Source organism: Podarcis muralis, chromosome 6 (assembly GCF_964188315.1).
Source record: "Podarcis muralis chromosome 6, rPodMur119.hap1.1, whole genome shotgun sequence".
Classification (NCBI taxonomy): Eukaryota; Metazoa; Chordata; class Lepidosauria; order Squamata; family Lacertidae; genus Podarcis; species Podarcis muralis.
In genome coordinates, this window is record NC_135660.1 from 94,663,916 (window position 1) to 94,684,763 (window position 20,848).

At 43.5% G+C, this 20,848-nt stretch overlaps 1 protein-coding gene across 2 annotated transcripts in view; it reads right to left on the reverse strand.

Moving 5' to 3' along the window:
• Positions 1 to 20,848, reverse strand: part of VWF (von Willebrand factor) — a 154,252-nt gene that overhangs the window by 115,968 nt on the left and 17,436 nt on the right. For both annotated transcript variants that reach the window (XM_077930743.1, XM_077930742.1), the window contains exons 7-14: positions 16,176 to 16,392; positions 13,023 to 13,145; positions 11,578 to 11,689; positions 10,176 to 10,222; positions 7,672 to 7,808; positions 6,515 to 6,650; positions 3,276 to 3,376; positions 112 to 307 (exon numbers count right to left, since the gene is read on the reverse strand). In XM_077930743.1, the coding sequence (XP_077786869.1) occupies positions 112 to 307; positions 3,276 to 3,376; positions 6,515 to 6,650; positions 7,672 to 7,808; positions 10,176 to 10,222; positions 11,578 to 11,689; positions 13,023 to 13,145; positions 16,176 to 16,392 (1,069 nt within the window). The remainder of the gene's footprint in view (positions 1 to 111; positions 308 to 3,275; positions 3,377 to 6,514; positions 6,651 to 7,671; positions 7,809 to 10,175; positions 10,223 to 11,577; positions 11,690 to 13,022; positions 13,146 to 16,175; positions 16,393 to 20,848) is intronic.

Here is a 20,848-nt window from a genome sequence, read left to right on the forward strand (position 1 = left end):
GCCCTTTCCTCGTGGACTTGTCTGCAATGGAAGACACTATGCTGAGAGAAGATAAACACGCTGCTATCTTTCACCACAAGCCAACCCTGGCTTCATTGCAAGGGCCGGTACCTAAGCGCGGGTTGAGACTGCAGGTGTTGCTATCTTGCTTCTGCAAATCTTGACAATCTTCTTTGAGCTTCCAGGAATTCCCAAAGTCTTCCACAAGGGTTTCCACCAGGCCAGAAGGTGTCAGGAAATCATCTCCTTGGTTGCCATTGTAGTTGCCACACAGACCACAAGTTCGTTCCGTGAATTCTGAGGGTAACTGAAGAAGCATAGGAGTTAAATTCAGTATTTACACATTTCATTTATTTATTTTTTGTCTCCAGTCAGCTGCTTATAGGACTTCTGTTGAATGAACCTTATACAAATTGTGCTAAATATAAAAGTGCTGTATATAAAACAAACTGGGAATGATCCCCTTACCCAAGTAAATTTTACTTAAGGAAATTTAAGTGTATATAAGTACACATTAAACTTTGTGTTGGATTAACGGTGTTATGTACTGAAGTTCTCACCCTGGGCCAGCAGGGGGATACTGTAGATAGTTATGCAAATGAAGGATCGAAAGTGACATTCAGTAATTGGATGGATACTGTAGATAGTTATGCAAATGAAGGATCAAAAGTGACGTTCAGTGATTGGATAGTTTTAGAAAGTTGTTACAGTAACAAGGTACTGGAGCTCTATATAAGCAGGCTGACTGAGCCCTTCAGTTCAGTTCTGTTGTAGCCTCTGAATAAAGAAGAGCTGTTTGAAGAATCGCTGTGTCGTCTAATATGTTCACCCACAACTTAACAAACATAATAGTTTCTGTCCTCATACAGAGGACAGATCTGTGATCTTCAGGATCACAACTGACAAAATGGTGGCACAGAATGATTGTTTTGCCCATATAAGCATTCTGCATCTGCCAAACAGTATTAGGAATCTTGGATAAAGAAAGAGCCAGATGATTATCAATATTTATCTCCTGTTTTATAGCAATATCACTCTTCCAATAAACATATTTAATATGGCAGTTTATACCTAAAATGCATTATATCTGAGATCCAGGGAAGCATAATAGCTATGGATCTAAGCAGGAAAATTCCCAGTTAAAATAGTTTATCTTCAACGTGCCTGAAGAATTTGCTATAGCAGGGCCGCAGTGGATGCCCACACTCTGTTCCCATCAACAGAAGGCAATAGTCCTCTCATCGCACAGAACGTGCAAAAGGCACAGAAGTGTGTGTGCTCTAGCGCATACTATGGCACCAACATGCGTTGCAAAAAGTTTCCAAACAATACGCCCCCTAGGCTGCAATGCTTTACACACTTACTCAGAAGTAAGCTCCAATGAATTCAGTATGCCTTCCTTCTGAACTGATATGCATAACATTGCATTGTCAGAGTGCAATTCAGCCAAAGTTTAACACTTTCAAATCCTACTGATTTCAAGGGGAGATTTAAAAATGTGCCAAAATCCATGGGACTTAAATATTTAAAATAGTTTATGTTGCATGCCAGCTGTCTGTCTGAAATATTTTGGGGACATAATGATGTAATCCAGCCAAACCAAAGAAAACTGAAATTTTCCTAAAATCAATATAACCTTTAAAAAGTTTTCAGCTTTAGAATCTATTTTTCTAATTTTCCAGTTAAGTCCTAAGTAGGAAATGGATGTTGTTCCTCAGGACTAAAGCAGGAAAACCCAGAGTTCATTATATTTCTCAGAAGTGTCTGCCCAGGTCACTGGGAGTGAAAGTAAATCACTTCCCCCAGTTGTCTAAAACATTTGGCAACGACACACAAACATTTGTGCGTTTGTGTGCGTGAAATTATTCTTGATTGCTCCAAAAGCAACAATGTTGACCTTTATGGAGCAGATGAAAAGGAACATGACAATTTAAAAAGGCACTGGAAATGTTATTTAGCTTTTATCACTATCGCGACTACATTCAAAGTTGAGAAGACACAGCTGGCGTAGTCTGAGGCCTGAGTAAGTTTAGCCAGAAAAGCAGGAAAAGGTCAATCATGGCTTTGCTCTTACATGATCTAATTTTATATATTAATCAAAATCTTCATGTGTCTTAAATCTCAAGGAAAGACGATGTCCTCAGGCTGCCTTAAGAGTCAAAACTGTGTTATCCTGAGTATTAAGTGATCCTTGTTTAAGAAGACAGGAAATAGTTTGGATTAGACCAAGATTGTGGGATGTGATCCATGAGAGGCAAGTCAAGTACAACATACCTTGAAATGTTAGAGAAGACATGCAAGGGAATGTTTGGTCCAGCCAGTCGAAATTTCCTGTTCCTCCTGGCTGGAGCATCCTTCCTTTTGCATGTGATAGAAGGTGGGCGTGACCTAACCTGTCCAGGTAACAGAAGGACGAGTCACACAGCACACCCTCCTCTCTTTTTGACTTCCTTCTTCGTTTGACCAGCTTCTAGCTAGGACTGCTCTACTAGCTCTCAGCTAGCAGAAGCACTGGGATTATTCCCCCATATGGGGTAGATCCACATGTACATATTTGTAACTAAGTCTGTCTTCAGGAATCCAACTGTGAACTGATGTGAGTAAACTTCTTAGATTGACTTTGAATAAGATTGTGGCGTCTTTATTCTTTTAAGAGGAATTCAAGGGAATTTACCAGGAATGTACAATTCAGTCTGAGACAAACTGCATTGTATAATAGTGAGAGGCTCACACGAGCCTGCAACCAGCTATCTGCTGTGCATGTAAAAGGGGAATGCAACTCTGCTAAGTAAAGGAACTTGCGAGCGCAAGTTAGGAAGAATAGTAATAAACAATATATCCTCTCCTGGCACTCTGAACATTCCCACAAAGAGGCAATCTGCAATCTGTCTGGAGGGTGGCTGCAGCCCCTCGCAAGCTGCCCTCCATTCCCAGGGTAGCAAGGAGTCACATCCCAGCAGCTGGCTGTTATAAATTCGCCAGCTGGCCACATTGCAGGGCAGGTTAGCATGTCGAGTCCAAAGTTTAAATAGCCCAATCATGGGTAGCAAGTGGTGTGGAGCCTGGTCAGTGGACCCGAGAGCGGAAATTCTTGCTGGTCTGCCAACTGGGGTTAAAAGTCAGCTGCACCTATTGTTTGCAACGCAATCTCTTCTACTCACATGTAGAGTATATCTAGAATTTCTAGCACATGACAACCATATTTTCTTAGGGGGGGGGGATCAATTTAAATACAGATATATATTTGTGTGTGTGCGTTTGTGTGTGAATCATACCTTCATCGAAAGAGTTCCGTGCCCATCCCAGTCAATCTGTATATTCTCTTTATAGCTCAGACGAACTGCAGACATTACGGTGTGCTGAATACGAAGAGCACCTGGGAAAAACAACCGCTAATTACTGATACATAGAGATGAGCAACAGAAAATGTGAATGTAATACAGGAAATCTAGACAGATCTAAATTGTCTGCTGAAGGTGTAGAGCCAAGCGACGCCTTATGAGGCTCACATAGCAAGTAGCTATGAAGGGGTAGGAGTATGGGTTTGCATCCCCCCCCTTGTTTTTAATTATTTTGTGTTTTTATCTTGCATTTCTGTGTTGTGAACCACCCTGAGATCTATAGATGAAGGGGGGTATACAAATTAAACTAATTAATTAATTAATTAATAAAAGCTGTGCTCTTCTGGAATGGAGCACTGAAAAGTTCCCTCCACAGGCAGGGAGGGCTACGATACTATGATCCAGATAAGGAGGAGACTGAGAGGAGATATGAGAGCCATCTTCAAATACCTAAAGGGCTGTCACATAGAAGAGGCTGTCACAAGAGGCCAAACGGCCTTGGTCCAGTATATCTGAAGGAGCGTCTCCACCCCCATCGTTCTACCCGGACACTGAGGTCCAGCACCAAGGGTCTTCTAGCGGTTCCCTCACTGTGAGAAGCCAAGTTACAGGGAACCAGGCAGAGGGCCTACTCGGTAGTGGCGCCCTCCCACCAGATGTCAAAGAGAACAACAACTACCAGACCTTCAGAAGACATCTGAAGGCAGCCCTCTTTATTGTATTACAGTATTTTAATGTTTTTTTGGAAGCCGCCCAGAGTGACTGGGGAAGCCCAGCCAGATGAGCGGGGTATAAATAATGAATTATTATTATTATTATTATTATTATTATTATTATTATTATTATCCTGCTCTGGACAGTAGGACTCGAACCAGTAGCTTCAAGTTACCAGAAGGGAGATTTTGACTCAACATCAGGAGGAACTTTCTGACAGTAAGAACAATTTGACAGTGGAATGGAATCCCACAAGAGGTGGTCGACTCTCTGCTTCCTTGGAGGTTTTTAAGCAGAGGTTAGGTAGCCAACTGTCATGGATGCTTTAGTTGAGATTCTTGCATTGCAGGGGGTTGGACCCCTGGGGTACCTTCCAACTCTGCAGTTCTGGGATACTATAATCTGTTCATGAAGAGAGAATTGTGCACATTTTCTGATCTATCTACATAATCTACAAACCCCAGGGAATGTGCAAATCGGGTTTTCTGAAGATTGCTGTTTGCTCTGATTGAGTGTTAAAGAGCAGGTTTTCCTGGGGGAAAGTGCAAGGGCAAAAAAATAAAAAAGGGAAAGTGCTTCAACGCGGACAGCACTTTGGAGTGCCTAGAAACACAGTACAAAAGTGGGTGAGCCACCTTCCCCACCAAGAACTGAATTCTCTTGCACATGATCTCTCAGGAGTGAGAGGGGGCAGAAGGACTTCACATCCATTCTTTCCCCTGCTTTCCCCTAAGATTAATAGCAGTATGGAGGACAGTTGTTACATGGATAATAGGAGGGGCTGGATTGAGGTTTGATGAGGCCCTGAGCTCCCGTTGCTCGGTCCCTGCTCCTGCCAACCTAGCAGTTCAAAAGCACGTCAAAGTACAAGTAGATAAATAGGTACCACTCCAGTGGGAAGGTAAACGGCATTTCCATGCACTGCTCTGTTCGCCTGAAGCGGCTTAGTCATGCTGGCCACATGACCCGGAAGCTGTACGCCGGCTCCCTCGGCCAATAAAGCGAGATGAGCACCACAACCCCAGAGTCGTCCGCAACTGGACCTAACGGTCAGGGGTCCCTTTACCTTTAAGCTACTGAAGGTAATGGGGCCTTTTATATGTCCCACTGTCCTTTGTCAACAACACATTGTCACTTTTTTTGTGTTGAATATATGCTGTACGGTAACTTATGGACCTAACAGGTATCTAAAGCCATTTGCACATAACAAAATATGTATTTTATCAAAGTAATTGTTGAACTGAAATACAATTAAGAAGTATATTAATAGTGAAATACATTATTAAGCTCTAACTGTATGTAGGTTTTATTATATTTGGTTTTTTTATCTTATATTTTGGAAATGTACGTCCAGGTTTTTTTTCCTTTAATTTTTTTTGGGGGGGCCCAAGAGAGTGGGGCCCTAAGCTGTAGCTTGTTTAGCTTATACATAAATCCATATAGGGAGGTTCAAAACCCTGCTCTCCTTATGATTCTTCGTCACCCACCCTGTGATGCTCTGTTAAGTAATGAGTAGCCGAGTGGGGAAAAGAAGACTGGACTGCAGAGAGGACTTAATTTTTATATTGAGCCTCATCATTATTCCCACTGCTTGGCCAGAGTCAATAGGAGGGTGTGTTGTGTACCTCCTAATGTTAAATAGTGGGCCAGAAGCTGCCTGGGGTGGGGAGGGGGAGATATGAGCCCACTCCCTTGGCCCAGTCTGAGATACATAGCTGTCAAGCATCCCTTATTTGGCGGGACAGTCCCTTATCCCAGCGCCATGTCCCGCTGCTGTCCCTTATTGATGATGTCCCTTAAATAAGCTACTAAAGGTGATGGGGCCCTTTTTATGTCCAGCTGTCCTTTGTCAACAACATATTGTTGCTGTTTTTGTGTGTTGAATATATGCTGTATGGTAATTTATGGACCTAATAGGTATCTTAAGCCATTTGCACTCATGTATTTTATCAAAGTGGCATGCAGGTGGCGCTGTGGGTAAAAGCCTCAGCACCTAGGGCTTGCCGATCGAAAGGTCGGCGGTTCGAATCCCTGCGGCGGGGTGCGCTCCTGTCGTTCAGTCCCAGCGCCTGCCAACCTAGCAGTTCGAAAGCACTCCCGGGTGCAAGTAGATAAATAGGGACTGCTTACAAGCGGGAAGGTAAACGGCGTTTCCGTGTGCGGCTCTGGCTCGCCAGAGCAGCGATGTCACGCTGGCCACATGACCCGGAAGTGTCTCCGGACAGCGCTGGCCCCCGGCCTCTTGAGTCAGATGGGCGCACAACCCTAGAGTCTGGCAAGACTGGCCCGTACGGGCAGGGGTACCTTTACCTTTACCTTTACCTATTTTATCAAAGTAATTGTTGATCCCTTATTTTGGCTGCTGATCCCTTATTTTTGAGGCTGCTGGTCCCTTATTTTCAAATCTGTAAGTTGACAGCTATGCTGAGATACTCTTAGTAACATGACACAGAACACACCTTGCGTGAAAGGGATTTGCACATCCTGCCCGTTCAAAGAAACGACACCACCGTGTTTCAGTTTAATAATGCTGTTCTCCTCCAGGAGCTGGACAGAGGCTGATCGGGTACACACCGCATCAGGGTCATCAGCACACTAAAAAGAAATCCAAGTGTGAAATTAGCATTGCAATTTTGATCTAGCTGCGGCCTCAGTCCGTCAGTTGCCGTGAGACCATGCAAATAATGCTTGAACCAACGTTAAAATTGCTATCTGTACACAGCCAGTACCGTTGTTACAAACTCTTGCTGTGTGCACCCATGTTTTGTAAGTTCTGCCTTGTTTATTTGACAGTCGCTTCCTGCAACTAGCAGAAAGTAATTTACAGAAGAGAAAATAAAACACGAAAGATCAATAGAATCAATAATGATAAAAACAGGGCATTACTAATTTGTTGTAGAGTTATTCCCCCACAATGTCTAAAGACATAAAATATTTTTTTAAAAAAAATTGTGACCAAATAACAGCACAGTGGTCAGCAGCAGGAATAATAAGCGCCTCTTGCATGAGGGAGAGTGGGCATGTCTGGTTCAGCAGCCGTTCCTTCTCCCAAGGAAATTGAAATTTTGGTTTGGGACAGATAATTTATCAGCACCAAGCTGAGGGTGGAGAACCATAACAGCTATAGTAATATAAAAGCAATATAAATTTACTGTGTTGGTATGCTCCATGTTTCAAAAAAGAGACACACATATTTACCTCTGATAGCACTGGCATATATCCTAAAGCAAAACACCCAGTTCATTTGCAAATGTGAAAATGGTATTGCAATTAAGTCATCCATGGGAAGTCTTTATTCTTTGCAAGCTAGCATCTTGCCTAACCTACCATGGGGTATATTGATACACAAGTGAGCTGCTGTCATTATACAAATAGTCTCAATGTAAATCTCACTCTAATTATGTCAGGACACAAGATGGCCTGATACTTTATGGAGGGGAAGAAGGAAAACTCAACTGCCATTTAAAAACACAACACAAAACAAAATAACACAACACCTCAGGCTGCCATGTTCAGCTTTGCTCTCTGCAACATGTTGTTTGCCCAAGCACTTTGTCAAATCGGTCGGTGTGAAAGAGGCAGCCCTTGTTTTTCCTCTCAAGGAAGATGTTCTTACCTGGACAGTCTCTATGAAAACAGAAAAGGTGTTCTCCGCACAATCTCTGGCAAACAAGTAATGACAGATGCCGCTGAAGGTGAAATACTTGTTGTCAAAGCTCTTGAAATGTGATTGGCCAGTGACAGAGCATTCACCTGAAAAAACAACAACAGAATATTGATTTTAAACAACATGACTTCAAGCTAAAGCAGAGTTCTCACAATCATATTAAAACAAGAAAGAAGCACTCCTGATTCAAATGGCTGTGCCGGACAGATGTCTGCCTCAAAGCATATTCCTCTCTGGTCGCCATTGTAAAAATAACTGCTCAAAAGTAAGTATCACTGAGATCTGTAGGACTGAATTTTAAATATTTTTAGGCCTGGGATCTAAGAAAGCTGGTATCAAAGGGGATGGTAGGATAAAATAGGATGTGCCAATAGTAATCATGAGGTGAAAGACCTCTGATGTGATAAGTAGCAATGTTTTTGCTGTTCTTTAGTCATGTCCGACTCTTCGTGACACTGCCTCCCGCAGTTTGGTCAAAAGCATGTTGGTAGCTTCAAGAACACTGTCCAACCATCTCGTCCTCTGTCGTCCCCTTCTCCTTGTGCCCTCCATCTTTCCCAACATCAGGGTCTTTTCCAGGGAGTCTTCTCTTCTCATGAGGTGGCCAAAGTATTGGAGCCTCAGCTTCAGGATCTGCCCTTCCAGTGAGAACTCAGGGCTGATTTCCCCCAGAATGGAGAGGTTTGATCTTCTTGCAGTTCATGGGACTCTTAAGAGTCTCCTCCAACACCATAATTCAAAAGCATCAATTCTTTAAGTCAAGACATCTATAGTTCTGGTTGGTTCGGGCAACTCATTTGTGTTCCATTAGGGTTCCAGATCGACGCGGGTGGCGCCGTGGGTAAAAGCCTCAGCACCTAGGGCTTGCCGATCGAAAGGTCGGCGGTTCGAATCCCCACGGCGGGGTGCGCTCCCATCGTTCGGTCCCAGCGCCTGCCAACCTAGCAGTTCGAAAGCACCCCCAGGTGCAAGTAGATAAATAGGGACCGCTTACAAGTGGGAAGGTAAACGGCGTTTCCGTGTGCGGCTCTGGCTCGCCAGAGCAGCGATGTCACGCTGGCCACGTGACCCGGAAGTGTCTCCAGATAGCGCTGGCCCCCGGCCTCTTGAGTGAGCTGGGCGCACAACCCTAGAGTCTGGCAAGACTGGCCCGTACGGGCAGGGGTACCTTTAGGGTTCCAGATCAGATATACCAATTCACTCCTTTATTTGTGCTTTCTTTTTAGCATGGGTCCGTGGCAAGTCGTCACACTCACTTTCTAGGTCTCTGGGATAGTTTGGGGTCCTTTTTACTCTCAAGATCAAGGTGTATATGCTATGTGATTTGCTGCCCACTTTTATTGTAACCTTGCTGTCTGAAAGCATCAAGACACACTGCCATTTTCTTCTTCTTCGCCTTTGTAGGCATTACAAACACAGGCCATGATAAAACATCATAAAACATCAATATATAAACATTTAAAATATATACAAATAAACAGCCATGTAAACTATATAATGACAAGGATTATATATCATTGGGATCTCTTCCTGCTAAATAGTGTCATTCACCACTCTGAGAGATACTATTGATAAAAACTCAGCCACCCTTGCAGTTACTTCTGGGTTAATGTCAGACGCATAGAATCTGATATTTTCATTGTGCCGTGATGTTAGACTACCCAAAAAGGGGTAGTCAAACCAGCATTTGTATAGCTGGTTGTACAATAGACAGTAGAAAAGAATATGTTCTACAGTGTTCAACACATTCAAAGGACATCCACAATATCTATCATTTCTGGGTATGTTTAAATATCTGCTCTTGACAAAAGCTGAGAGGAAAACGTTCAATCGGGCTAACATAAAGGACTGGAATTATTAACTTTGAGATGTAAGTGACTCTGTTATCTGTTGTATTTAAACCATAGAACTTGGAGGAGCAAATTTTATATACAGCTGACTTGGTGTTTTGTTTTTCAATGTCCCTCAATCTGGTTTGAATATTGCAATAAATATATTGCTGGCATTTTCAGTTCTGCATAATAAACCAAACTTTCTTTGTTCCTCAGGCGTGTGAACTTTTTAATGGGGCATAAGGTTAAGAGCAGAAACGCATATTCATAACAGACATGTGTTCCAACTCCAGTTAAGGATCCTAGCAGGAATACACATGAGTGTTAGACAGGCATATGGGTTCAGACGCACACCTCATAACAAACAAACAAACTCATTAAAATATTGTAATTTAAGCATTTTGTGTGTGTGTTTTGTATCAACTTATCAAGGGTCTTCAGTGCGCCGTCACAAAAGGCCTAGTTTAAAATTTGAGTTCACCAAAGGGGTAGAAATATGTATCCCTCCTTCAAAGAATCTACAACAGAGAGCAAGATACTATTTGCAATGTGAGACACTTGAGAGTTAGGACTGAAATAGATTGTGCAAATTCACTTACTGGTTATTCAATATCAACCTACCTGGGCAAGGTTCATTGCTGCAGATCCAGGTGCCATGCCTGCAAATACTGAAAAATGCAAATTTTTATTATTGTTTAGATACATGGGCAAACTGAACATAGCCTATCATTATTCATACTAAAGTGCACATGACATGGAGATTCGTGATGGGATCACCAAAGGTCTTTTTCTTTAGCAGTCAAGGAGATGAATTTGACGGGGCAATTGACACAAGGTAAGGGAAGCCATACAGACGCTTGTTCTTGTACCTGCATGCCTACTTCTCTGCGCCTAATAGCAGCTCCTGGCCATGAGAACCCTTTGTACTTTGCACTGGGCTGTCCCCTTCTCTGGAAGCCCAGATCCTAATCCTTATTGCTGATTTAAATCAATTAAATCTCACTTTTCATCCTAGCCTCAGTGCCTAGGACTTGCCGATCGAAAGGTCAGCGGTTCGAATCCCCGCGGCGGGGTGCGCTCCCGTTGCTCGGTCCCAGCGCCTGCCAACCTAGCAGTTCGAAAGCACCCCCGGGTGCAAGTAGATAAATAGGGACCGCTTACTGGCGGGAAGGTAAACGGCGTTTCCGTGTGCTGCGCTGGCTCGCCAGATGTAGCTTGTCACGCTGGCCACGTGACCCGGAAGTGTCTGTGGACAGCGCTGGCCCCTGGCCTATAGAGTGAGATGGGCGCACAACCCTAGAGTCTGTCAAGACTGGCCCGTATGGGCAGGGGTACCTTTACCTTTACCTTTCATGCTATTATTCAACAAAGTTCACTTTAATCTTTTATGTAATGATCTTCAAATGAAGGGTGGTATACAAGTAATAATAATAATAATAATAATAATAATAATAATAATAAATAATAATAATAAATAATAATAATAAATAAATAAATATAATAATAATAATAATAATAATAATAATAATAATAGTGTCCAAGGCCTTAAGCACATGCATGAGTGTGTTGAAACTTATTCCTTGGGATCATCTATAGCTCTGGCCTAGGCACTTCTTTTACACACTGAGATACAGGAGAATCGATTCCATACCAATTCATGCTCCAGGCAAGGAGCTACATGTCTGAATGTTTCCCTATCAATGAAGTTCCTTGTACATAGAAAAATACCATGTATGGGAGACAGCTAGACTAATGTCTCCTCCCTCACTTGAAAGCTTTCTATGTATCAGTTGAGTGGAGTTTTTCTTCTTTGGTGTTTTTGGTGCTGTGGAACTGAAATGTGCACCTAAAGCACCACAATCTCAAAGAAACATTAGGATTTGATTTGGCTGCATGTATAGATTGGTCCTCAAGGTATATAACCAGTGAATTGGCCAGAAATGTAAGTGTCTATGGGGATAATCACACAGGTTCTCATCGCCTGTGACAACATTACCATTGTGGATCCCATTGCCCTATTTACCATGAGTTGCAGTCCTGGTAGACAGAAGAGCCGGGAGAGTAGCGCTTGCCTGAATGTAGGCAGGGGCAGTCAGAGCTGTCAACACAGAGGTCTCCATCAAGCAGCTTGCCCTCTAGAGAGGCCAGCAAAACCACTGTTAGTATCCACAAAACCATTTTAACCCTAAATTCTAAGGAAGAAGATTGACACAAGTCATAAATGTTTATCAGCTGGCATCTTTCACCCTCAACAAAAGAAATTACCATGAAAATCCCTGAAACGAGAAGTAATCGACTATAGAATAACAAAAATAAAAAAATAAACCAGAATTAAACAAAAACTTAACGAGATGCCAGCTACAAAACTCGTTTCACTGAACTAATCAGTTTCCTCAGAAGGAAATAAAGAAATTGTAAGATTTTAAGTGATATCAAATAAGCTCAAGAGCAGGGCTAGAAATGCTTCTTCGAGTTTACAAAAAAGGTATGAAAACCTCAATGACAAGTTTTAAACATTTAAGAGAATTGAGCAGTAGTGATAAGAAAATGAGGTTTTAAAGTATTCAAACAAACTCAGAAAACAGGGCAGAAACTCAAAAAAGTTTTAAAGAAAACCCTATTTAAGAGAACCAAGCAGTAGTAATAAGAAATAATAGTGATACAAAATTAAGGTTTGACGTTTCAGACAAACTCAAAAACAGGGCAGAGACTCAAACAAGTTTTAAACATAGCCCTACTAAGAGGTTTTAAGTTTCAAACAGACTCAAATACAGGGCTGAAGTGCTCCTTGACTGCTGATGTTAAAGAATGAACCACTGCAAGTCAGAAACTATTGCCAAACTATTGCAAATCACCCAGAGATCTACCAGCAGATGCCAATATACCTTCTGCTCACTCTTGACCTTAATGTGCTCCTACAATATTCTGCGATAAACTGGGGCTTCGTAGGGGTTCCTCAGCAGACAAGTCAATATGGAACAGGTCCCCTGAACACCACTGCCCTTAGCAAACAAAGTTTGCCTTAGCTGAGCTGTGAAAACAGCTCTAATCAGAGGGCTAGTATACTACCCAGTGTATGTCTAGCTGAAAAGAATACATACTCTTACATCTCCAGGCTCAATTAAAAAGCCTCTCACAGTATATCGTCTTCATTTTCTTTCCCTAACAGCTGGAATGACTTAGAAATAATTCAGAAGCAACTTAAGACTTTGCAGGCAAAAGGGAAGAAGTAATGGATCATCATCCATCGCTGAACTCACATAGACCTTTATTTCTTTTTATTTAGTATTAGCTCTTTGACAAAATGCTTGTAGGCCTAATCTGGGGGCAGAGAAAAAGAGAAGGAGAAGAGAGAGAAACAAATACTCCTAAACATTTGAAAACAGACACCAGTTTTCTTCTTTAAATGAAATGGGAAATGCTACTGCTCAAAGATTGGCTCTGTAAACAGATCAGTAAATAAATTACCAGGGCAGCTGCAGCCATCGACACATTTTTCTTGGCACACTTCATTGATATTCAAACTCTGGCAGGTTTTGGCACAAGGGGATGTGCACTCCTTGTACTCCAAGCCAACTGGACATCCTGGCCCTGAAAAAGTTGCAGGGATCTGAGAGACAAATCCTTTAGGAATCTACGAATACTCTACTTACTTTATTATACAGAAGGGTGGATATTTTATTTGGTCAATTCCTTTCTCGTATTTTATTTGTACAAAACCCACTTCTAAGGAGGTAAAACTTACACATACAAAACAGACAACATATTACAGTGACCATGCAACATTTGGCAAATAGAATCATGTGTGAATGTTGAAATTCCAAGAAACGTTTGTGAACATCTGAAAACTTAGTTCTGGAGACAGACAGGAACTGAATGTGGCTCAGGAGACATTTTGCTTTCCATGGTGTAAACATGCAGTTTGTTTGTTCTATCTCTGGCCAAATCATTTTTGAAGGAAAACCAAAACCTGCAAACAGCTATTAGCTGCGGTTAACAGAGAGATGAGCAGACATACCACATGCAATGGGTGTTCTTTCATTCTGCCTTTTGCTCTCTGGAAACAATTATAAACTGTCTCCACCTTCAGAGATACAAAGGTGAATGCCTGGCTGTTATTGTTGCAAATTATGGTGATTTGCATTGGGAAATGTTCTGATGTCTTGGAGCAGAAGGGAGCTGCTGTTCAACAATATCTGCAAGGCACATTTGTGGCCACCCCTGCCCTGGAGAGTAGCCCTAATACAGTGTGTTTGTGTTACTTGTATTCGGTAATTAAAGCTACTGTATTAAAAAAATATTTGAAACTGCCAAGTTGGCCTGATATGTACTTGCAGTAGGGATCCATTCATTGTTACTAATGAATTTATGAAATGGCAAAGGGGGAAAAAAATCTGCAGAAAAATCATTGCAAAATTTGGAGCCTCTGTACACAGTTTGGAGACGAGGGTGAATATATAGGAGGAAGATCTCCCTGAAGTATAGAGGCACTAGACTAAACAGGGCTTTAAAAGTCTTCACCAGCACTCATAACTGGACCTAGAAGCTTGTGGTGTTCGTACAGAGACCCCGGTCGTTTCAGGGACTATTGACCTGTACACCACTAATTTATTCTTCTGCAGCCACCAATTTTGTGGGAAAGACCCAGGGTTCCCTGGTGAAGTATTGAGTCTTAGTCAGGTAGAGTTAACAATGAAGATTAAAGTTTATTTCAAACACAAACAAGTTTTAAAATATATTCGAAACGCTGTCACTCTATTCCCTCTCAGTCTTGTCCCTGTCTCTCACTCACTCTCACTCCTCTGTCTCTCCCCCCAAAAGAACCAACCCAACTAACTGTCAAAACCTCTGGGCTGAGCCTCAAAATCAGGTAGGCTCCGCCTCTGGGCTTTCTTATTGGTCAATCTATTAACCCTTTCTCTCCCCCAATACAAACGTATCCCCAAAGAATGGGCAAACGCCACAAAGCTAATACAGAATCAGAGCAGCTGAGGCCCAGTTTATGTACTAATCTCCCACAGCAGGATTCTGCATCAGCTGAAGCTTATGAATTGTCTTCAAGCCCTCAGTGGAGCACCTTACAGCATTTGATATGAGAGGTTTCCAATGGATGACCAAGGGCAATTTTGTTGGAGAAAAGCACCCGCAGAAGTAGCTCTCCTGTCCAAGCTTGTGAAAAGGATCAATGAAGGGAGTAGCCCTTGTCCTTTAGAGGGACAGATAAATCAGGTCCTCCTTTAAAGAGGGCACATATTGTGGTGAGACCTGGAAAATGACACCCTGTGTTGTGGGTGGGTACGACTGGTCAGCCACAACACCCGATTGGTAGGTCCCTCGTAGCTGGGTGCAATCTGGCCAATGGGACGCCGTCCAAACGGTTCGAGGGACCTATTTATACCCATGCACGTGACCCAGAGCTTCCTCTTTTGGCGCGTGCATTTGGAACACCTGCCCACCTCTCCCTATATTTGGGGCTGTGCGCTTGACCTTGCTATGCCGCCGTGTGTCATTGGGACAGGGGCACAGCAGGAATTTTTCCCACTTGGCTGATTGGCTGGTGCCATTTGGGTTTCGCAAATCATCACAACTTGTAAGGTTGCGGATAGGTTCTGTTTCAGGTGATAGGGATGGGAGAACGCTCTTGCCATCCCTATCTGAAGGGTATTCCGTTAAAGGAATCCAGGGACTCCATGGTTTGGTCAACCCTGAGAGGGGGTTGTGCCCATGCCTGAGTCCAGGAGGACATTTGGGTGGAGGAGTTAGCCCTTTCCTGGCTTTCTGCTTATCCACATGTTCACCCTTGGCTGACCTATGCTGGTGCCCTGGGTCAGCGCTACCTGCAATGGTGCAGGGAGCTAGTCGAACCAGAAGCCATGCAACCGTTCACTTTCAGTAATCAATAAAGTTGTGGCCTAAATTCTGCCCAAAACCAAAATTTGAGCCAAGTGTGAATTTATTTGGGGGGAGGGGTTCTGGGTCTGAACACGCAAAAGCAAAAACCCTCTTGCCCAGTGGCGTAGCGTGGGTTGTCAGCACCCAGGGCAAGGCAAGTAATTTGCGCCCCCTAAGCCGTGGATTTGCGCCCCCTAAGCCGTGGATTTGCGCCCCCTAACCTATGGATTTGCCCTAACCCCAGATGTTGCGCCCGGTGCGGCCGGCCCCCCTGCACCCCCCATGCTACGCCACTGCTCTTGCCCGTGGCCAGTCCACCATCATAGCCTTTGACCTATCCAGATTGTGTTTCATATTGCTAGCCCTCATCTAACCCATAATTTGGTGCAGACATTCATTCAGGGACTTGGCCACGGCCACCGGGTTTGGTGAAAAGATGAAGTCCTGTGCGTCATTAGCACAGTGGCAGTAACACCACCTGACAGTCCCTTCCAATGGTTACACATCTCTGTTGAAAAGCATGGATAAGAAATAGCCCACAAATAGAGAGATGCAAGGCCATGAAAGATACAAGGCCAGAGCATGCCCTGTCTGTGCCCTTAGGCAATCGTGACAGCTTTCTGCTCGGAACTGGGAGTTCAAGCCACGTTCCTAGTGTTTCAGAACTCTCCAAATCAATCTGTACTGCTGTCCAGGGGATAGTCTAGAAACCAAGTCTTGGAAACTTACGGCATGAAGCGCTGTCAGGCCATCCTTCCAGAATCACACCTAGCCGAGCACAGTTTCTGGCATACTCTAGAAAAACGGGACAGTGGCAGTTCCTATCCTGGGCACATCTGCAGATGTCTTCTTCACAGAGGCCAATGAATTGCTCGGGATCAACCAAGTGATGACATTGGGAAAACACAGTGGATGTCCTCAGCAGCTGGCAATTTTCTATAACGCCCTGCAGGTACAGAATAAACAGAGCTATCACAAAGCTATTACAATAAACTTCATGGGATAAGGGTGGGTTCGGGAAGGGAAGGGTGTAACTGCAGGAATATGCAGGTGCTATTCTCTTCCTCCACCCCATGAATTGTCCCTGGAGAGATGTCAGGAGTAGGGCTTCATGTCTGAATACTCTCTCCTCTGTTCACTCCTGTCTCATTCACCACAAAGACCTCATGGGGGGGCCTGGCCCTGGTGGCTGGTATACAAGTACAAGTAGACAAGCATAGGATTGCAATATGCATCACCCAGTTGGGTGTCAGGGCCGGATTTAGGTTTGATGAGGCCCTAAGCTACTGAAGGTAATGGGGCCCTTTATATGTCCAGCTGTCCTTGTCAATGACAAATTGTCGCTGTTTCTTGTGTGTTGAATATATGCTATATGGCAATTTATGGACCTAAGCCATTTGCACAAAACAAATAGGAGCCTACACAACACAACACAACACAAAAGACTGTTGCTGTAGGTTTTATTTTATTTGTTTTTTATCTTATATTTTGGAAATGTAGATCCAGGTTTTTTTCCTTTAAATTTTTTTGGGGTTCCCAAGAGAGTGGGGCCCGAAGTTATAGCTTGTTTAGCTTATACGTAAATCCGGCACTGAGCAGAGGCCAAGTCCCCAGTGCAAATCTCACCTTTGCCACCAACTCATTACACAAAGTGTCTTTAGTCAAGGCACAGACTTTCCTTTCAAGTCAGGAGGCAGGCCAGCTCCTGCCCTCTCACTCTTTTAAAAAGAACTAAATGCTTCATTATGTTATTATAAATTTTATCCTATACTCCTTTTATTTATTAGGTTCTTAATCCCGTAGACATGCCTCAACGCTGCACCCATTTTATCCTCACACTAACCTTCAGAGAGATTAATCTGAGAAACAGATTTAATGTTCACTGAAGGAATTGGCAGGACTCAAGAGTCACGCAACACTTTTCCACCAACCCCTTTGAGTGGGAAGAAAGAGTACGAAACCCCATAGCTCAGTAGTGGTGGGCAGAATACAGACTGAACCATAGCTATTGTTCTCTGCCCCCGACAGCTGACCATGGCACATTGAAAGGCGCTGAGGGATGGGGAATTGTGCATTCTTGAGGCAGAGGCTAGCAAACAAAGGAAGCTGTTTTTCTTTATGTAAAAGATCAAAATTCTTCCAACAGGCCCTGGTATTGCTGAACTGCTATTAATAGAACAATGTATTGCTTTGAGAATGAATAAATTAAACTAATGTTTGAAAATGCCACAAAAGTCTCCTGAATACATAACACAGAGCCTTCGCTTCTTCAGCCTGCAGGAGAAATAATCCTCTGTCCATGCTCTCTGTATGATAGTAGTGGATACAAGCAGAACTGCTGTGGTATCTTTCCGTAATCCGTAATTCTGCCCAAATGAAGCTCAGTCTTACCATGAGGCAAGGTGAGGTGGGACACCTCAAAGAGGACATTTCTAGTGCCATTGAAGGTCAGCAAAGCAGATAGGTGGGGGCACAGGACACTGGGAAGCTGGCAAGCAGTGCATCCCATATTTAAAGGAGCAGAAGGTACAGAAGTCATACTAAGGAGCCCTTAGGATTTTCTGCTTTAGGTTAAAAGGTCCAAATCTGTCCTAGTTCTGATATATATATATATATATATATATATATATATATATATAATGGGTTAGATCCAGACTTAATCGTGCTTAGAGCAGACCCACTGAAGCCAATGGGACAAGTTAAGTTCCATTGATGACTAAGCTAAGTTCCATTGATTTCAATAGGGCTACTGTAAGCATGACTACTTGCGCAATCTTCCTAACCATGCCTACTCAGACATGCCCTATTGTATTCAGTGGGGCTTAAGGTAAAGGGACCCTTGACCGTTAGGTCCAGTCGTGGACAACTCTGGGGTTGCGGCGCTCATCTCGCTTTATTGGCCGAGGGAGCCGGCATACAGCTTCCAGGTCATGTAGCCAGCATGACTAAGCCACTTCTGGTGAACCAGAGCAGTGCACGGAAACGCCGTTTACCTTCCTGCCGGAGGGGTCCCTATTTATCTACTTACACTTTGAGGTGCTGTCGAACTGCTGGGTTGGCAGGAGCAGGGACCGAGCAATGGGAGCTCACCCCGTGGCAGGGATTCGAACCACTGACCTTCTGATTGGTAAGTCCTAGGCTCTGTGGTTTAACCCACAGCACCACCTGTGTCGCCTCTAGAGTCTAACTCTAGAGCCAACCCAACAATATCATCACAGTTAAAATGGCTGCCATTACCGCAAAAGTGGCTCCTCCAAAGCTGGGGTCTCATGATGAAGGATAGCAATAAAGAATCCTGTTGTGGAGGTCCCTTGGGGCACTGGAACGGGCTGCAAGCCCTCCATACTAGCTATTCCATGCCAAAGAGCCATTACAGCCAAAACATTGTAAGTTTTTTCTAAACCGGCAAAGGCTGCAAGTTGGGCTAGATGTGGCTAGGTAGGCAGAACTAGACTGGCTGAGGGCAGAGGAAGGAGGAATTGTCCCTGTTCTGGGAGTGAAGAGCATTGAGGGCCTTGGTTAAGCATCTCCAAGCAAAACCCCAAACAAGCCGAAAGCATCAGTCATCAGAAAGTTCAATGGTACGAAAACAAACGGGATTATTTGTATGAACCAGGACCTCTGTTTTCTATCAACAAGTGGCTGGGTGTTGCAAAAGGGAACAGAAGATGGAAAGCAGATTGGCAAAAAACAAAGTTAGCACCTCAAAGGAAGTCCAGAACATAATAAACAGTCAAGAGGGAAAATGACTGGGTGAGGCAGTTTGGGTAAGAGACAACACAGAGAGGGGGTGCCTTCTGACATACATGACGTAGCAGCCGCTTCCAGTCATTGCTGGTCAACTGTAGCTGAATAGCGACTCTAACCTGAATAACATTTTGTAACCAGGTAGGCAACTCCCCTTCCCCAGACCCAAATGTGTGTATGGAAGGGTGTGTGTGTAATTTTTATTTAGATCATTGTTTATGGATAAAGGGTTACATATGTATTCAGACCCTTGCTACAACTCTGACCTCCCCATCTTAGAACTGAATGATCCTTGCTGCAGAACTTCCAGCAGTTGAGACCGCTTGCACTGCCCAAAAAACTGCCTCTCTCCCCACCAGAGACCCACATCAACACAGTCAATAGGTCTAAAGCAGGGGTAGGCAACCTAAGGCCTGGAGGCCGGATGCGGCCCAATCGCCTTCTCGATCTGGCCTGCAGACGGTCCGGGAATCAGTGTGTTTTTACATGAGTAGAATGTGTGCTTTAATTTAAAATGCATCTCTGGGTTATTTGTGGGGCATAGGAATTCGTTCATATTTATTTTTCCAAAATATAGTCTGGCCCACCACATGGTCTGAGGGACGGTGGACCAGCCCACGGCTGAACAAGGTTGCTGACCCCTGCCTAATCTCCTTAATGGCCTGGTCTTTTATTGCAGCAGAAATAAAATCTATTGAATGTTTTTGAACCACTGAGGTTTCTTGGGGTGCCTATCCCTTTTAGTAGCATGGTACAATACAATTCTACTGTCCACAATCAAATCAACTTCAGGCAATACCAATGAGACGGAAACATGGAAGGTGCCTAAAGAAGCCAGGGTGGCTATCTAAAGAACTTTTAACTGAGTTAAGATTAAAAAAGGATGTGTACAAAAAATGGAAAAGGGGGGAAACCACCAAAGAGGAATTCAAACAAATAGCCAGCACGTGTAGACACAAAGTCAGAAAAGCTAAAGCACAAAATGAACTCAGGCTTGCTAGAGAGGTTAAAAGCAACAAAAAAGGCTTTTATGGGTATGTTCGTAGCAAAAGGAAGAACAAAGAAACCATGGGGTCACTCAGAGGAGAAGATGGTGAAATGCAAACAGGGGACACAGAAAGGGCTGAACTCCTCAATGCCTTCTTTGCCTCAGTCTTCTCCGATAAAGAAAACAATGCCCGACCTGAAGAATTTGGAGCAAATGATTCAGCAGAGGAAACACAGCCCAGAATAACTAAGGAGATAGTACAAGAATACTTGGCTAGTCTAGATGTATTCAAGTCTCCAGGGCCAGATGAACTGCATCCAAGAGTATTAAAAGAACTGGCAGATGTGATTTCAGAACCACTGGCAGTCATCTTTGAGAATTCCTGGAGAACAGGCGAAGTCCCGGCAGACTGGAGGAGGGCAAATGTTGTCCCTATTTTCAAAAAGGGGAAAAGAGAGGACCCAAATAATTACCGCCCAGTCAGTCTGACATCAATACCAGGGAAGATTCTGGAGCAGATCATTAAGCAAACAGTCTGTGAGCACCTAGAAAGGAATGCTGTGATCACCAATAGTCAGCATGGATTTCTGAAAAATAAGTCATGTCAGACTAACCTGATCTCGTTTTTTGACAGAATTACAAGCCTGGTAGATGAAGGGAACGCAGT